Raw genomic sequence first — 16899 nt, 5'->3', positions numbered from 1 at the left:
CAATGATGTAACTGTGGAGGAGGTGGCAATTCCTACACTAGCGTGACTTCCTTCCCCAATCCCAACCCAAACATAGGTTCTGATGTTCGCCCAAATATGAGCAACATATGTCTCCTCTTGAGACACTTTGGTTTTCAGCACTTCCTAAAACTGCAAGTTACAAACATGAAATGGCAGGATTAATTTCTTAAGCAGTTTTCTTAGAGATAGTAGACAGAATGATGGATGATAGAGGATCAGATTCATGCTGAAGCCTGAAATTTTGTCTCTGTAGCTACTTTGCTCTTGAACACTTGAGCTTTTGGGACTAGGAAGCCACTAGGATAACTCCTGTAGTGAAGAATGAATGTTCATCTTTGTTTGAAACCTGACTCCACATTTAGATGTTCAGTTCCTTTCCAGGCACGGAATTTCTTCCAGTTCAGGGAAACCTGTTATCCTTAGCATCTCGGCTCTTGGGAATAATATTGGATAATTCTGCTGATTACATTTGTTGCACATGGCAACATCTGGATGTGGGATGGGCTCTTCTGAATGCAGAAGGGCAGTAACAAAATAGCAGCTTGAACATACAGAGTTTTGGATGATGCATCAGAAGGAGACAGTGTTTCACCTTTTGGTTTTTCTTAATCTCACTGCAAGTAGCTATAAAATAAAAATACTGTACCCAGGATCAATTTTAACTTCTGTTTGTTTCATTGCCACTGGAGCGGACTCATAAGAACTAGAGAAGATACTGTGGAGCTTGAGGGAGAGATCTTTCTCATCTGCTTGTTTTGCTGTACAATAGAGTTAACGAGGCCTAAGCAATCAGTGGCTTAGTGATGATAGGCTGTATATTTGTAGTGGAAAATGTTGACTTCCTTCGGAATGCAGATTAACAGTTTTCAAAACTTTGTGAAATGTTTGGGCTCAAAAGCTTGCTGAGAATATAATGTGATGCAGTGCAAGCTACTAAGCTGATGTGGTATTTGATGTCTTTTTCCAAAAAATACTATTTAATATTACTTATTCTTCCATGGTGCTCCTATTGCTTTTCCAAAAGGTTATTACAGTCACAGTAGTGTCCTTGATGTATGCGTCTGTTTTTGCTTAAAAAGGTGAACTTGTACAATTAACTAACTCCCAAACTGGTTTTCATATTCAAGAGCTGATGGCACCAGTCAACTTCTGAGTGTTCAGATTTTGTGAGCTGGGCTCTAGAGATCAAAGAGTGATGGAGGTGAATTACTTGATACATCTGTGTCAGCAAAGCCTGACCATTTATGTCAATATAAGTGTCACCCAAAGAAAACATTTAATTTTATGGATATTTTAGAGAGAGATTTTGTGTATGTTTTCCTAAGGGAGTTCTCCAGAGTGTGTATCTAGTATCTCTAGTGTGTGTGTGTACATTTTGTGCTTGAGGTAGACTTAATTTTTTAGCATATGGTAGCAATATTAATTTGTGTTTTGTAATGTGGCCATTGGTAAACAATCTTTCTCATCTGCTGTGGTTTCCGTAACTGAGAAGGAAGTAAAGTGCTGTTGATTTTTCTGGTTTGATTTTAAATCAGTGTGGTCTGTCTGAAATTGGAATTAATTGTGCTATTAATTTGGGGAAAATAAGCCCCTTAAAGCACTCCAGGAACTTTTCTGTCTATCTAGTTACATAAGTCTGTTTATAATTATTCCAAATAACTTTGAGTGGCAGTGAGACAGAGTAATTTTAATTTGTATTTCTACATTTTTTTTTTCTTTGAAGAAACATGTCTTCTAATATCTTTTTAAAAAGTATTATATTTCTTGGTCAGGGAAGGTAAAAGGTAATAAAAAATTACAGACATAGCCTATAAAATTAGAAAGTAAAGACATAGCGTTGCTGATTTTTATAAATGATAGCCTGACAAAATGGAAGAGAGGAAGTTATTTTAAATGGAGGTTGTCAGAAATGTTTTTAACATGCTCTTTTTGCTAAGTAATTCTAATTCTATCATTCGTGTTAACACTCTCTGAGCACTCACTGAGGAGGTCTTATCTTCAGAAACCCAGCTGCTCTTCCAGCTCATAACCTAACAGTTTATGTCTTAGTAGCTGCTTTTTGCTTTATTCCTTCACTCAGTCCTGGGCCTTGAAGAAGCCAGTTTAAAGAGTGGAGCCTAATTATTCTCCACTAAATGGAAATGCCTCCTGTAGGCTTAAAACTGGTCTTGTTCTCTTTTTCTACTGTAGCAGTAATGGTGAAGGCTCTTTATTTGCTACCCAAATGTTTTTCCTTCATCTGTTGCATTCTTTCAGGGTTCTTTTTTTTTTTTTTTTTTACCTCCCTAGCATCCAGTGTGTTTTTAGCATTCTTTTCTGACAAATCTTTTGAAGAAAATATGGTTCCAATAATATTAATGCATCCTCAGTGCTTATGAACAAGACTAGATGCAACTTTCCAAAGTTGTACATATGTACAAAGACCACCGATTCTTATTGAATTTGGTTTTCTTTTACTCTGTTCTTTGATTTCTGTAGCATAACTGCCTGCTCTGTTCTTAAGGCATTGTTTTTTTCATGAGGATTGTCAGTGTTCACTTCAAACATATATTTTTCTGTCATATTTTTCTCTTTTTTGACTTTGACTCATTCAGAGAAAAGCAGTTAGACTTTATCTGTGTTAATGAACACATAAATAAACGCAATTTTCTGTGGTCACAGACATTGTAGTATAGTGAGATTTTGCCACAGATTAATTTAAATCACTAAGTAGCAGAATGTGTTTTAAAGAATAAATTTACTCATTGTCCCATATTTGTATTTCTTTTCCAATAGAATAGCCAATTCATGTTGTTTTGCAAACAATATCTCAATTATCCTCTAAATAAAACCTGTATATAAATTTTAGTATTATTTTTTGCTAGTAAAGTGAATAGACTGTATGAGTTATTAAGCAATTGTATAAATTAATGTAATGTATTTAGATTTTTTTTTTTGTCTTCTACTTTTGGAAAACAGGCAATGCTGTCTCTTATTTACTAGATGGTTAGGTTTATTGTCATGATTTGTATCAAGATGGTTTGAAATGGAAATGGAAATGTAATTAAAACATGGAAAACAATATTTAAAGTAGCTTCTTACTATTTTAAGCTACTAGATATATGCAGGAGAATCTTTGTAATTACAAAATGTTTTTGAAAGGACATATTATTAGTTGTTGATAAACAAAGTTGACTTTCAACTTACCATGTTATTTTAAACTTTTAAGCAGTGGATTTCAGCCTTACATACCTGTTTCTTTAATCTCGTAGACTACAGGAAAAAGTTTGGTTTTCAGAACCCTGAAAGAACTAGTTTGGGGTTGCACTAAACTGAATCGGCCTGGAGTGAAGTATATCTTCTATGTCTGCAGAAAAGATTACAGCGATGGAAAGCTATTTATTGTCTCAGTGGGTTTCAGCTTCATTCACTCAGTAGAACGATCCCTTTTCCTTTGTTTAACTTTGTTGTCAAAACTTTAAAGAATCAGAAGCAAAAGAAACCAATACATTGATATTATTTTAATGTAAAATCAAAGTAACAATAGAAATAAGAAAAATAGCATCTAACAGATCCTGTCACAATTTCAGGTCTTATTGTTAGAAGAAAAATCAATGAAAGCGCAAAATTAATATAGAGCTTTGCTTATTTTTATTCCTGTGCTGTATCATGACTTTGACAATAACAGTTGTATTGTTGAGCATCAGCAGTTAGTGTTGCCAAACCTCTCCAGGATGAACTTTATCACCAAAATAAATAGGGAAGACTCTGGGATAATTTCGTAGAATGGAGTCATAAAAATCAGAATTTCCCATTTGAACAAGAAGGTAATAGGAGTTGCAGTCATTCCAGAGAACAGGAATAGATTTTTCAAGACAGGTCATGTTTTATCCTCTCTTAGGAGGGATATTTAAGTACATAAGAGTTTCCATTCATTAGGCATTTCTAAATCTGCTCTGTTCTCCTTCTAGCTCTGGGGTTTGTGCGCTCACACTTTTTCTGGTTTTTTTTTTCTTCAGTTCTTTGGCTCTCAGACTTTGCTAGAAAACAGTAAAAAGATTATATTTGAAAGAAAAGACAAAAGCTGGGTAATTCAAAATGTCAGGTTTTTATTTTGGTGTACATGTTTCTTCTCTCAGGAGCTTGGCTATTGCAGTGATTTAGATTATATAAACCAGCTATTGTTTGTTTTCTGCTGACACTTTGCTGCTGCTTTAAGTTGTCTTTTTTGATAGTAATCTTTGCTCATCATGTGGAAAAGATTGATCCAAGCCAAGAGATGGTCTAAACTCAGAACCTGTTTTGTGTTGCAACTTTGTGTATTTTGACAAATCCTTCAAGTATAAGGCAAAAATGTGACAAATATCAATTATAAATCTTGTGACAAAATAAGATTTGTCTTATCTGCTAATGAAAATTTTTAATCTAATTAATATGAAAATTATCCTGACATAGTGGCAATGCCATAAAACAGAGTGCAATATCTTGTTTGTGAGGTATTAATTATTTTTTTCTTTCAATGTGAAAACAAATGCTTAATGTCACATGTCTTATGGTTGCTATTAAATCTTCATAGCTAAATTGTCTCTATCTTTTTTCTTAATAACACAAAGAAAAAATAATTACAATATCTCTTCTACGAAACATTGCTAAAGGCGAGGGAGTTAGAATGCTATTTCAGATGTCTCCTCATCCCACTGAAGGATGGGAGGAGAAAACCATAGACAAACAGAAATACTGGTCTAAAATTATTTCTGGCATGTGTCTGAAGCTGCTTTGACTGTCTTCAAACTGTTCTGGTAGGTATGGGAAGTATGGCAAACCTTGGAAAACCATATACAGCTGCAGAACACTATAGGGAAGATGTGGCAACACGCAAACTGACCTGAATTGAGTCAGCAGAGGAGAACTGAAAAAAGCTGCTGGATCCATGCTAATGCTGTTTTACCTGGGCTGTCTTAGGACACTAGTGAGAGTAATAGTAGTGCATGACATCAAGAGTGGAAAGGTTTTTTACAGCCCCTTTAGTCAAGCTTACTGACTACCAAAACTAATGGGGTGCTCCAGCTATTTTTACAGCTTTCTTTTCTGTTTAATAAAACTGTTAAAAAAAAATAAAAATAATATTTCCTTTTATTTTTAACCAGGGGACTTTCTCTGTGTCTCACACAACATCTGTTCAAGAGGCTGTTTAATGCAAGTACTGTTGTATTTGTTCATTAAAACATGTATTATTTAGAATGACAAGCAACAGTGCATAGCACCTGAGAGAACAGCACTCCTCTTTGCAGGATATTCCAGTCTACCTGTTAAACAGGAAAGTGGGCTCTTTGCTTTACAAAGAAGTACTTATAAAATAGAAGAGTCTGGCTCCTAAGAAGCCTTTACAATCTGGCATGAAGTTACACTTTTATAAATATTTCTGGGACACAGGGTCATCACTGCCTTTCGTATGAATACACATTTAGCCACATAATAATCCATTAGAAATGTCTTGGTGAGGAAGATAATTTTTGTCTAGCTTCTGTGTGAAAACCATAGTTAAACTATTTCAGTTACCTTTCAGGACCTGGAAGGCAAAATATACAAGGCCTCCAAAACTGCATAGAAAGGGTACAATGAGGTACAAATATTTTTGAAGCAATGCATTTATTTAGAATATGGGTGGATTTTCAGGACATCTGGACCTCAAGATTAGTTGAACTTTTTTTTTTTTTCCAGGCACCTGCTTTTTTTTCCTTTTTCTCCCCCCCCCCCCCTTTTTTTTTCCTTTCTCATCCTCAGGATTTTCGAAGATACAGGGAAGATAATCCCCATAATAGTATTCTGATATTTATTTTTTTTCTCCCCTTTAGAAGTTTGCCCAAAACAGACATCTGAAGAAATGTCTTCCAATCGTGATTCAAGCCTTACTAATGCACCAGTGCAAAGCAAGCTAGTATCTTCCTTCCAGCAGCACACAAAGAAAGCACTTAAGCAGGTAAGGTCATATTGACTGATAATCAATTGGCTTCCCTTTAGCATGTCTGTCTTATACAAATAAGATCTCAGCAGAATTTCAAGGCACTTCTAGAGTATTTTTAGTGCTTTGTTTAGTAGTATCTGATGGTTTCTTAAGTGCTTTTCAAGTAAGCAGAATTGTTTATATTATCACATCCCTGCTTTTCCTGTACAAGCATTTGTGTTGGAAAATTTCTGTGAGACTTAAAATTAAAAAAAGGTTTTGAAAGAAGTTCTACAGATAGGTAAGAATCTGGGTATACTTGCTGTTCATATTTTATTTGTAGTTTGTTAAGTGATTTTCTTTTATACTGTATTTGACAGCACAGTGTATAAAAGTAGAGTAGTTTTTGGTTTTTGAATAACTTTGGATGATTAAGGTTGCGTGATAAGTATTAAAGCTTAGCAACAGTAACTGAGTATGGAAAGTCAGGTATTAACAGAAAGCATAACATTATGAAAATTATTTTTCAACAGTGCCAAATTACTTCAGCTTACAGACGGGCAAATGAAAAAGAAAAACTAAAAAATTATAATTCCAAAAGAACTGTTACTACCTCCTCTCAATTTTGAGGATGTAAGAAGTGTTTTAGTCTTGTGAAGACTATAAAAATGAAATACAACTTTTTTAAAGTGTTAGCATAATGAGATGATTATGTCGGTTTGGTTTTTTATTGTTACTGCTCTCTTAGTTACAGTTAAGAGAGGTCTAGTATTTCATGGAGTAGTTTATTGCAGTGTTGTTGATTTAGCCTTAAGTTAAGCAAAGCCTGTTCACATCTCCTTCTTGAACACTTAAGTATTTGTTCTTAGCTTTTCATGCAGTTTAAATCCACTAAAATTAATAGGATTATCATTCACATAAGGGTATCTTGTTCTTGCAGGCTTTGAGGACTGGAAAGGATTGTTAGACTGGGGTCTCATATCTGTTCGGTCAGGAAACTTGAGCAGTGGGCACAAAGCAGCTCACTGTGTGGATAGTTGGGAAAAAGACGCTTTTTGTAAACTCTTCTTTTGCAATATGTGAACTTTCTTAGGGGTGGGGGGAGTGGGCAAAGGGAAAGGAATGGAAAAAGAGGGCAAAGCCACAAATATTAGGACTTGTATTTTAAACAATAAACAATTTTAAACTCTACCATTTGTCACTTAGCAGGTGTATAGCATTGAGAGTAATTTTTAAAAGGGCAAAGTAATCAGAATAGCTTAATTAATATAAAAAGTCATAACATTGATGGGAATCTTTGAAAACATTCCCTAAGGCATTAGGATTAGAGCAACATCAGAAAGTTAAGTAATCAATAAAAAGAAATCAGTTTTAATTAAGTTGATGGTAATTAGATCCTGAACTTCTGACTATGAGAGTATTATTACAGCTATCAGTAAAATGTTTTCTCTGTGTACAGTATGAGAGAAATGGACATTTTTATTGTGGAATGGTAGAGGATTTTTGCTTTCTTTGAAGTTTCAGGTGTTGGCTACTGTCATATGCACTTTGCAGTTGTGATTGAATTTGATATTGTAGCAGAGGTGAATAAACTTTAACAGTGATTTTATTTATAAAATCGCTGTTGGAAATTTATTCTTTCACTTTCCAAACTTTCTGTTGTTTTTATGGATACATAATACCTAAAATTTGTACGAAGAAGAACCTGTGTTACCTTTGAATACACAACGAACTTTAGACAGTTGTATGCAATGCTCCTCTAGCTGATACTAGCTTACTAGTTCCATGCTGAAGTAACAGAAGATGAGCCATCATCATGCTCTCAGCAAGTGCTTATACTGTATAAACATATATATATACTGTATATGTGTTGTAATGGAGTCTTCCGTAGCTGTTGCTTTTTTTCTATTACTAAACATTCTTCAGAGAATGAAAACCTACAAGATAGTCTTTCAAACAGTTTCCTACTCAATTTATTTAAAAATAGTGGACTCTTCACATTAACTTGATCCTGTGTGTGTTTGTTTCATAATCCATTAAAATTAAAGTAAGAGGCAAGTTGATCATGTGCAGTACTGCTTGATGATCTGAGCTAGAATGAGATTTTCCCCACTGTTTATCTACTTATTAACTACTCAGTCCTATGTAATTATCTTTAAAGTGTTATATGCTGAATTTACATATGATTTTATTTTTAATGAAATCTAGAGGTTTATTCCTGCAAAGAGCAATCTCCCATTTCCTTGTAACAGCCTGCATTTTAGGATGTTCTCAGGAATCAAATTAGTCACAGCACTGCATTTCTAGAGCTATGCTTGGAGCTTGGAGAAAAGGGCATTTTCTGAGTCCTGGCTCTTGGTCTTCACTTCCCTCAGGCAGCAGTAGATCTAGGGTACTTTACAGGGGCTAGGAAGGTCTGAAGTTGTCAATGGACTCTCACAAGGTCTGTGTCACAGTTCACACCTTATCTACTCACCTTTCAAAGGCCGGGCTGCCATTTCATTCTGGAAACTTTCCAGGTTCACCACCTTCCATAGCGTGTTGGGAGAAGGGTTTTTGAGTGTTTTACATTTGGGTGTGTTTCAATGCTTCTTTTTTGCTTTGGAGAGAGTTTCGGTTTTGCTCTTGTGTTGTATCTAAATGTAATACCCAACAAAAGAGTTCCCATTCATGAGGGTTTAGACAAAAGAGTCTGTGGTGTAGGTCTGCCTTTTACACTTGGCTTTCTGATGGCAGATTTTACAGATTTCTGTTTTGCCGTTGGAAGTGCTTGGGTATGTGTGCCCAGCTGTTCCTGATCCAGTACCTTTGAAAAGCAGGTTTATGGCATGCTGTCACATGCTGGTTTCCTATCAGTACTGATCAGTTCCATACTGATTTACCTCATTTTCGCACTTGAGAGTTTTGGCATGCAGACCTATGTAAGGACCTCTTCCGGGGAAAGTACTGAACTACATCTGCATCTGCTAGCAGTGGTACATGGTCACACTACTGTGTGAATTATTCGTGCTCTGGACAAGGCTAACGCAAGTACGGACATCAAGTCATGGCATAGTATCTACCATGCTCCTCTGTGGTCCAGTTTCTGTTCCATTGACTTGAGGTGATACTTTTTTTGGAAGTCTTCGCTATGTACACATTTGTTTGTATCTATCAAGATGTTCTTGGAACATTTCCAGAAGAAACAATCATACCTGCAAACTGGCCTCATGTAGGTAACACTGAGCATGTGGGAATGCCCAGGACATTGAGGTGGTGTTAGTTTCTGTTGGACTCTGATAGCCAAGTATAAGAGCACCTTGTCCATCAGTGTACCAGTTGTTTCCTGGGGCAGTACCAAGAGAGGATAAAGAACTTGAAGATGCGCTGTTAAGATGTCTGGGATGATAGTAGACCTCCCAGACATGGAAGAAAATCCTGCCTCACTTTTGGCACTTTGGAATCAGCACCAAGAAGGGTACCCATAAATTTTCTGTTGGGAGAAGAGAAGGATACTCCATTCAGACTCAGGATCTGAATACAGACCAGGACATGTCTGAGACTGTGCTGGGCATCCAGTTCTCTTTGTAGAGACAGAAACTCCAGAGACAGCAGCCAAGTGGGTTTGGGAGGAGAGAAGCTCAGGAAATAAGGGAATCTACACAAGGTATGTTACTGCCTCTGGTTTGTTTTGTTTTTCTTAACTTGGGGCTTTGTCTGCATGCGTGGTGGCTGGGATCATAGATGTGCCACTATTTTATACATAAAGTGGGTAGATGCAGTTTTTTACAGAGAAGGAAGGCACCCATCCATACGACTTCTTCTTATAGTAGAAGTGGCAACTCCACACCGTTTTTTTTCCAGTGGATGCTGTTAGGCCCCAAGCATTAAGAGCTATGGGGAAGTTACAGTTTGGCTCATGTGTTGCTTCAAGTAACATTTAAGGCTGACTTTTCTAGCACAACTGTAATTATTATTGGAAACCAACCTATAACCTGAAGCAACAAGAGACTAAATTTCAGAGCAGAATGGTGTACGGAGTAATTTAGCCCTTATTTACCTAAATTCACACGATTAGTTTATAAAGATTTCTTTGTTTGTTAAGGACACAGGTGTCCAAGTGTCTGAATCCTGATCTCCCTTGATGCTGGTGTGGATTTGCTTTCCTGTCTTCAGCTCAGGCACACTGCTTACCTTGTTTGAGAGAACAACAAGAGCAAACTCACCAGTCTTGCTCCCTCCGCACTCCTTCTGTTAGGACTTCTTTCATTGACTACAGCCAGATGCAGGTTATCTTGAAGCATTTTGCTGTCTGTAGAAAGTATTCCATTATGAGTTGGTCTGTGGTGTTTATCCTTTGACTCATGTGAGCATCTACTCACTCACACGTTCTGATAAAAGCCTGATGTATTTGCCTGCCCTCCTTTCCCTTCCTAGCCCCCAAAGAAACAAATGTGACAGAGGAGATTGTTATGATTATGTCCTTAGCACTTAGAAATGAAGCGCAGGGTGTCTTCCTGAAAGGCTCTGAAAATCCAGTGTGAACTGAGAGGTATTTTTTGTAATTAATTCCTCGCTATAGAGAGTTTGCTGCAATTTCTCAGTGTCTCCGTTAACCATTTTCCTATGTTTCATTTCAGATGCTACAAATTTACCAAGGCCACAGTTGGAGAATTCTGGCTCCATAGCCGAAGCATTTGATCAGATGTCTGGCAACATAAGTGATGATTCTTGACAAATTTTCCTGTCAACAAATGGAAAAAAAGGAAAACATGTTGCTTTTTGACTTCTAGAGAGACATGGGAAGGGACAATGGAATTTACAAAATGCATTCAGGAAAATGGAAGTTTGAAGATGATAAACTAAACTGATTTTCTGATTGCCAAGACAAGTCTAGGGAAGAGGACAGAGAAACTATGGCAGGGAGACTGCATAATGGGGAAAAGAAGCTGGAAGAGCAAGAGTTCCAGCAGGAGCTCTTCAGGGAGTACATGCATTGCCCGAAGGCAGGCTGCACGGTATGTCCCTCTAAAGGTCCCTATGCATGGGCAGCATGTACCAGCTGCTCAACACAGTGCTTGGGTAAGACACAAGACAATGTTTGTGAGACTTCTTCTGGGTCATCCCCATGGGCCCAGCCTTTACCTGTAATGGAAAGAAAGGGACAGGAATCCACACAATCCCTGTATTCTTTTTGTACTGCTTTTTAATAACTAGCTCCCAGTTCCTGGAACATTCTGCTTGTTTGTTTTTCATCTGGGGTTGTTTGCATAGCATGCTTTTTTGCATCTCTCCTGCATGTTTTTGGTTTTAATAAATGTGTTTTCCAGAATTTCTTGCTCTGAGAAATAACTAAGAAGAATTTTAAAGCAACTTTAGAACAGTACGGTGTTGAAGTATATTGCCCCTCTGCCTCATTCAAGGACAGGTTCCCTCATGTAAAATATGTCCTAGCATGAACAGTACTTTGGATCATATCTACAACTGCTGTGTAGTGAAATCTCCTCCCCAAATAGAGATTGAAAGTGCTCTCTTTGTTCTGTTCTGTAGATGCAGTTGCTTGTCCCAAGTCTCAGACTTGCTGATGATGGTGGCCTAGTTCTAAGCATTGCACTTATCTGACAATGTTTTTCTTTAAGAAACCTGGGGAACTATTTAAGATGGGTTTGTCATTACTACTGTATTAATGACAAATATCATCACGGGAGATGAGAGTCCCATTTCTTTTGGCCTGTGCATAGCAGTCAAGCTTTTCCCATGATGGTATGTGATTTTTCCATAAAGTGACAACGGGTGTCTTAAGTTAATATCTTCTTCTGGGCCGTATGAAAGGAACAGGTTTTGATTTGAATAGTTTATAACATGAAATTATACCCAGGTGAGAATACACCATGCCTTGATTTTGAAATGCATCATAGAATTGGTTGGCCTTTTCAGGGAAAGACAGGAATTGGAACAGCTCACAACTCTTCAGAGCTCTAAGAAGCTTCCTACAAAATGCTGACAAGCAGTTATCTACAAAAATATTGTTCTAGGAGCTGTTTGGTCTCCAGCTGGTAGGTCCCCAGAAGTCTGTGTGCTCGTGGTCCATGTGTGTGGGCATGTGGCAGAAATGGCTGAAACAGGATGTCTGGCAGAAAGGCACTGCACTGTCACTGCTTACATCGGTGCAATGTAAATTGGTGCACCTGTTTCTCTGAGAGGTAATATGACAAGATTTTTTATCTGGAGAGTGATAATCCTGTCCTGAAGCCCCCACTGTGTGCTTTGGACCCTTTGCAGAGTGTGCTTGCAATTTTGACCTAATGGGAAACATTCATTACTGTTTTAAGATTTTGTATTGACATTGCTGTCTTTCTTTCAGTTTGTTTTTAAACTGCTTTCTACAAACTGTTTTCTTACCTATATGTGTTTTGTTGTGCCGAGAAACAGATTTAAAGCACAGTTCAGCTGATAGATATTACTAGTTTAATACCACACAAACAATTTAAAGCAAAACAAAGCAAAAAACCAACAACAGTCTTTGGAAAAACGTGTCACTTTGGAAAAAGTGTCATTGACTCAATGTATGTGCCATCATCATCCCATTCACGTGCAAGAACAGACGTTGAACACATCACACTTTTTTTGTCCCTTTGTTTCTGTGGTTGTGAAAGCAACAAAAATGTTTACTTTGCAGTTTGTCATGATCTGCAGGAACTGTAGCTGTGAATGTGTTATTGTAATCCCAGAGAAGATCGTGCTGGCTTGCAGGTGTACAGAGAGGCACATAAATACACACATTCTCTCTACCATGAGCATCTGAACACTGTGCTTCAATGTTGGTTAATATACAGATAAATGTTCAGTTGTTAATGTACTGTAGTTGTACAAAAAGACCCTGACTACTACTGGGACCTAAAGAATTAATATGCAGCAAGAAGTTATTTTTGTTCCAAATACAGATATAAGTGTCACACGGTAGAAGGATGGCATGGAACATGAATAGGTGCTTATTCCAGAAGATATTAGCAGAGTTTGAAAAGAAACTCTTAAGTCTTCAATCTTCCAGCCTGGTGTTCTACCGCTGCTTTTCATCTCCAAATGATCGGTTGCATATGCTTGGCACCAATACTGTTATGTTTGGTGTACAAGTCTGGTTGGAAGTACATTTATTTGGTCTATGCTTTGGAAATGGCACTTTGTTCTTTGTAGCTGTTTCCATAAGACATATTTATTATTGTTTTAATCTTACATTTGTATGCTTACTTTTAATGTATGTTTGATATAAGAACTAGTGGCATCCTAAAAATAATAATGTGCTTTTTCTTTATGATTCGTAGTGCCTACTGTTTTATTTAAACTGCTTTGTGTATCCATGAGACAGGTTGCCACGGAGAAATTCTAATTTAATAGAGACATGGGAATTAAAGACTGTCTTAATTTTACTAACAAAATGAGGGCAAAAGAGAGGACAAAGACTGAATTTTATGATGGTGTTAAGTGAATCAGTGATAAACTATAAATCTGTTTCATCTTTACTGATTTGGGATCCATGACCATGATGTAGAGTTGTTATTTATTTTGTGCAATAGACTTTTCTCAGTGTATCATGGCTTCTGTTTTTCACATGGCAGAATGGAAGGATTCCGTAGCTTTACATCTCTGATCCATAATGGGTGAGACTTCAAAGGTTGTTTCATGATACAAGTTTCAGAATGTAGACTTGACATTTATGGAACAAATAGAAATCTGGGACAATATTGCTTAATGAAACCAAGTGTTATGTGCCTTTGTTGTTAATAACTTAATTTTTAACATTCTCAGCATGCCATGCATTTAAGTGGTTTTCTACATAAATGGTTTATCCGTATGCTGTGTTTTTTCATTTTGAGTTGAAAAGATGTGGGAAAGAAAAATAATAAATATCTCAAGCAGGAGTAAAATTGGAGCATAGAGCTTGACATTTTGCTTCTGGTGATCTTTTGGGGATGTATTTTTCTCCTCTCTCCAGTTTCATTTATATTGTTGCCTTTCATATCTACTTCAAAGATGACTTTATTAGTTTTTACTGGAAAAGTCAACCATTTTCTCACATGGGTGAAGAAGTCTTTTGTGTGTTAGGTTTGACTTACATGTGAAATTATTATTCTTAAGAACAGGTAATGGCATTCATGAAACCTCCAGCACACTGCTATACTCCAGCAGGGGCATAAACTCCCCCAAAAAGAGGAGACTTGTGACTTGCTCTTGTCACCTCTTTATGAAAATCTAGTTGGAATTAGAAGACCACTGTTAACTGCATGATGTTTTTCTTTTGCCATCTATCTTCAGAGTTTGTATTTTATTAGCACTCATCTTTTTATATTATTTTGAGTTCTTTGGATAAAAATGGATTGATAGGTTACTTAAAGATTTTGGCAATAAAAATAATTTCATCAAACAAATGAATTATGCCAAGCCCTGTATTATGACCGTGGCAGTGTTATTCAACAGATGGTCACAGGTTCATTTTTATGAATGGGAATATTGGGAATTCTCCGTACCTCATTTACCTCATTATGTGTAAGAGATTCACAGATGTCTTTTGCAAATCTATTTATGAAAGGCTGGATGTAAGTACTATATTTTGGTGATGATTTTAAGAGGGCTTTTAATGTTTAATTTGTATACCACATGAACTTTCATTTTCTTTCTCTTTTATTTATGTGTTGTACAGATAGGATGGTAGTAATGTTTTACAGAATACTTCAACAGTGATCAGTTCTAGGAATATGCAACTTGCAGCTTTTTTAACCCAAGCATTTAGCACAAAGTGATTGAATACATTTGAAATGTAAACATAGAGTCTTTTTAAAGGAAAATATACTTTATGTAAGCTACCATATGTTCTATCTGTGTTTCTCTCTTACTTCCAATAGTAAAAATGACACCTTATCATTTGGTAGAATCATCAGCTCTTTCTTGCAGATCTGTAGGCAGCGCAGCTAGGCTATGTATCTCTAAATATGGATGAGATGCAAAAAGCTGTGTCGGTAAAGGATGCCAATGTAGTTTGTGTTAGTTACTGTTTCTGTATCTGCAGTGAGATCTGGAACCATTTTTCTTTGGAATGAGTTATAAAAATTCTCATTTTCTTCAGTGCTAGTTACAAATTTGACTCACCTACTTTGTGTCTTTTCCCTTCACCAGAAGAGCCAAAACTAGAGATTTATTTGATTGTGGTGACGAGGAAAGCACTAAATTGGCTTGGTGCACTGAAAGCTCAATATAGGAAAGCATTTGGTGCATGTTTCACTTTGAGTAATCCCATTGACTTCCCAGCTAAGTGGAATTAATCTTGGGATACAAGATTCTTGTCTTACCCTACAGTAGTCTTGTATCCTAAAATTAATATCCCTCAGGTTAAGAGTAGAAAAGTTATGTATTAGTCCCCAGCAGAGACTGCACAGACTGTCCTTGGTTTATACTTAACTCCTTCTGGTGTTTGGCTTTGCTGGTAACGAAGCGACAGTCAGCAATTTCTCCCTTTGCTGGGTTGCTTCTAGTGTTGTCTTGCAAAGACCTGTCTATCCAATATTTCACACCCTGCAGCTTTAAATTCAAAGGAGAATTTAACACAGAGTTGTTGTGATTCATTGTTATGAATAATATGTCCCACTAAACAGGATGACTGTGTGGTGATCGGTTCCTTGTGTGGTAAAACTGGAGGAGGTGGGGGAGGGACTGGCAGTGAAACACTGAATGTTAGGGAGAAAGAGAAACCCTGAAAAGCAAATGAGTGTCAAAGGGAGATGGTGTCTTTAAGGTTTTTGTTTGATCCTTCCATGTTGAGGTGCTTAGCCTGGAGCTCAGAAGTGGGCTAAGCCACAGGGTAAGCAGCTGTGGTGGCAACGTTTGCCTGCTCCCAGTTGCATTCCCTGCTCCTGTGGCTCTGTGTGGCCAGGGGGTGCTGGGGTGAGCTGTGCCGTCTTGCGTTTGTGCTCTGTGAGCATGGGGTGGCCTATGCTGCTTGGAAGTGCCAGATCAGTTGCATAAATGTGTGCTTAAGACCCACACGTGGCCTTCCTGTAACATTAAAGAAGGTAAGTAGTGCGCCTGGCAAAAATTGGGTACCGCTGCCTTCTCTCCCAGCAACGCATGTGTACCAACACTACTGCCTGTCACTGATGGAGGATAGATATACTGCTGTTCACTTTCGTTCATGGTAGTTGAATCTAAAGCATTGAAAATCAACTGTGAGGCTTCACAATGAATCTACCTTTGTCACAGCGGCTGTATAAATCATTAAAATGGTATGTCCTTATGGATGCCAGCAACAAGGCTGTGATCCCTGGTAGAGGTGGAAATTGTCTTGAAAGGTCCAGAGGAGGCTGGAGAAGAACATGGGGCATAGTTTGGGCTCTGACTCATTTGTCTAGGGAGGATGACTCTGAGGGTGCGTAGTTCTTCTGTTTGCTCTTCATCAGGCGAATCAGGCTGTGGGGCACAACAATACCAATTTTGGGTTGTGGGTATATTGGTATGCTGTTAGCACAGAAGTTGGCTGTCTTTTCAATTAATTTTTAGTGGACTATTTCTTATTGTCTCAGTGGTATTACTATTAAATAAGGATCACCCAATGTGACACTTAGCTTGGCAGGACTGTGCACTTAGGGTAGTTTTTTCAAATTTTGGGGAATTCTTTTAGAAATGTTAACGTTTTGGAATTTTCTGTCCACAAGTCTTGCTGTGGCTGCTCAATATGAGTATGAATTTTCTGTCTCAAAAATATCTGAAGTATAGGCTGTTCTTCATGGCTTTGTGCTTGCTTCTTTGGTTCGGTGCAGATCTGACCAGCTTCTTCTCTTTGTTTGATTTCAAGTGTTCTCATTTGCTTTTTATTGCACAGTGCTTCTGTGTCTTTTAAGAAGTGTACTATAAAAGGGGTTAATCGATGAAATAGCTTTTGTGTGGCTTAGTGTATTTTATGTTGTGTAGTGTGTTATTTAGAGGAA

At 37.3% G+C, this 16899-nt stretch overlaps 1 protein-coding gene across 1 annotated transcript in view; it reads left to right on the top strand.

The window, feature by feature from the left end:
• Positions 1–16899, top strand: part of ASXL3 (ASXL transcriptional regulator 3) — a gene marked incomplete at both ends in the record, with an annotated part of 125007 nt that overhangs the window by 61057 nt on the left and 47051 nt on the right. Inside the window, one exon of the mRNA XM_080339073.1 lies at positions 5856–5980. Within this exon, the coding sequence (XP_080195199.1) occupies positions 5856–5980 (125 nt within the window). The remainder of the gene's footprint in view (positions 1–5855; positions 5981–16899) is intronic.

The sequence above is a fragment of the Nesoenas mayeri genome, assembly GCF_963082525.1.
Source record: "Nesoenas mayeri genome assembly, chromosome: 2".
NCBI lineage: Eukaryota > Metazoa > Chordata > Aves > Columbiformes > Columbidae > Nesoenas > Nesoenas mayeri.
The sequence above is the reverse complement of the archived record's forward strand: the minus strand, read 5'-3'. Positions and strand labels throughout refer to the sequence as shown.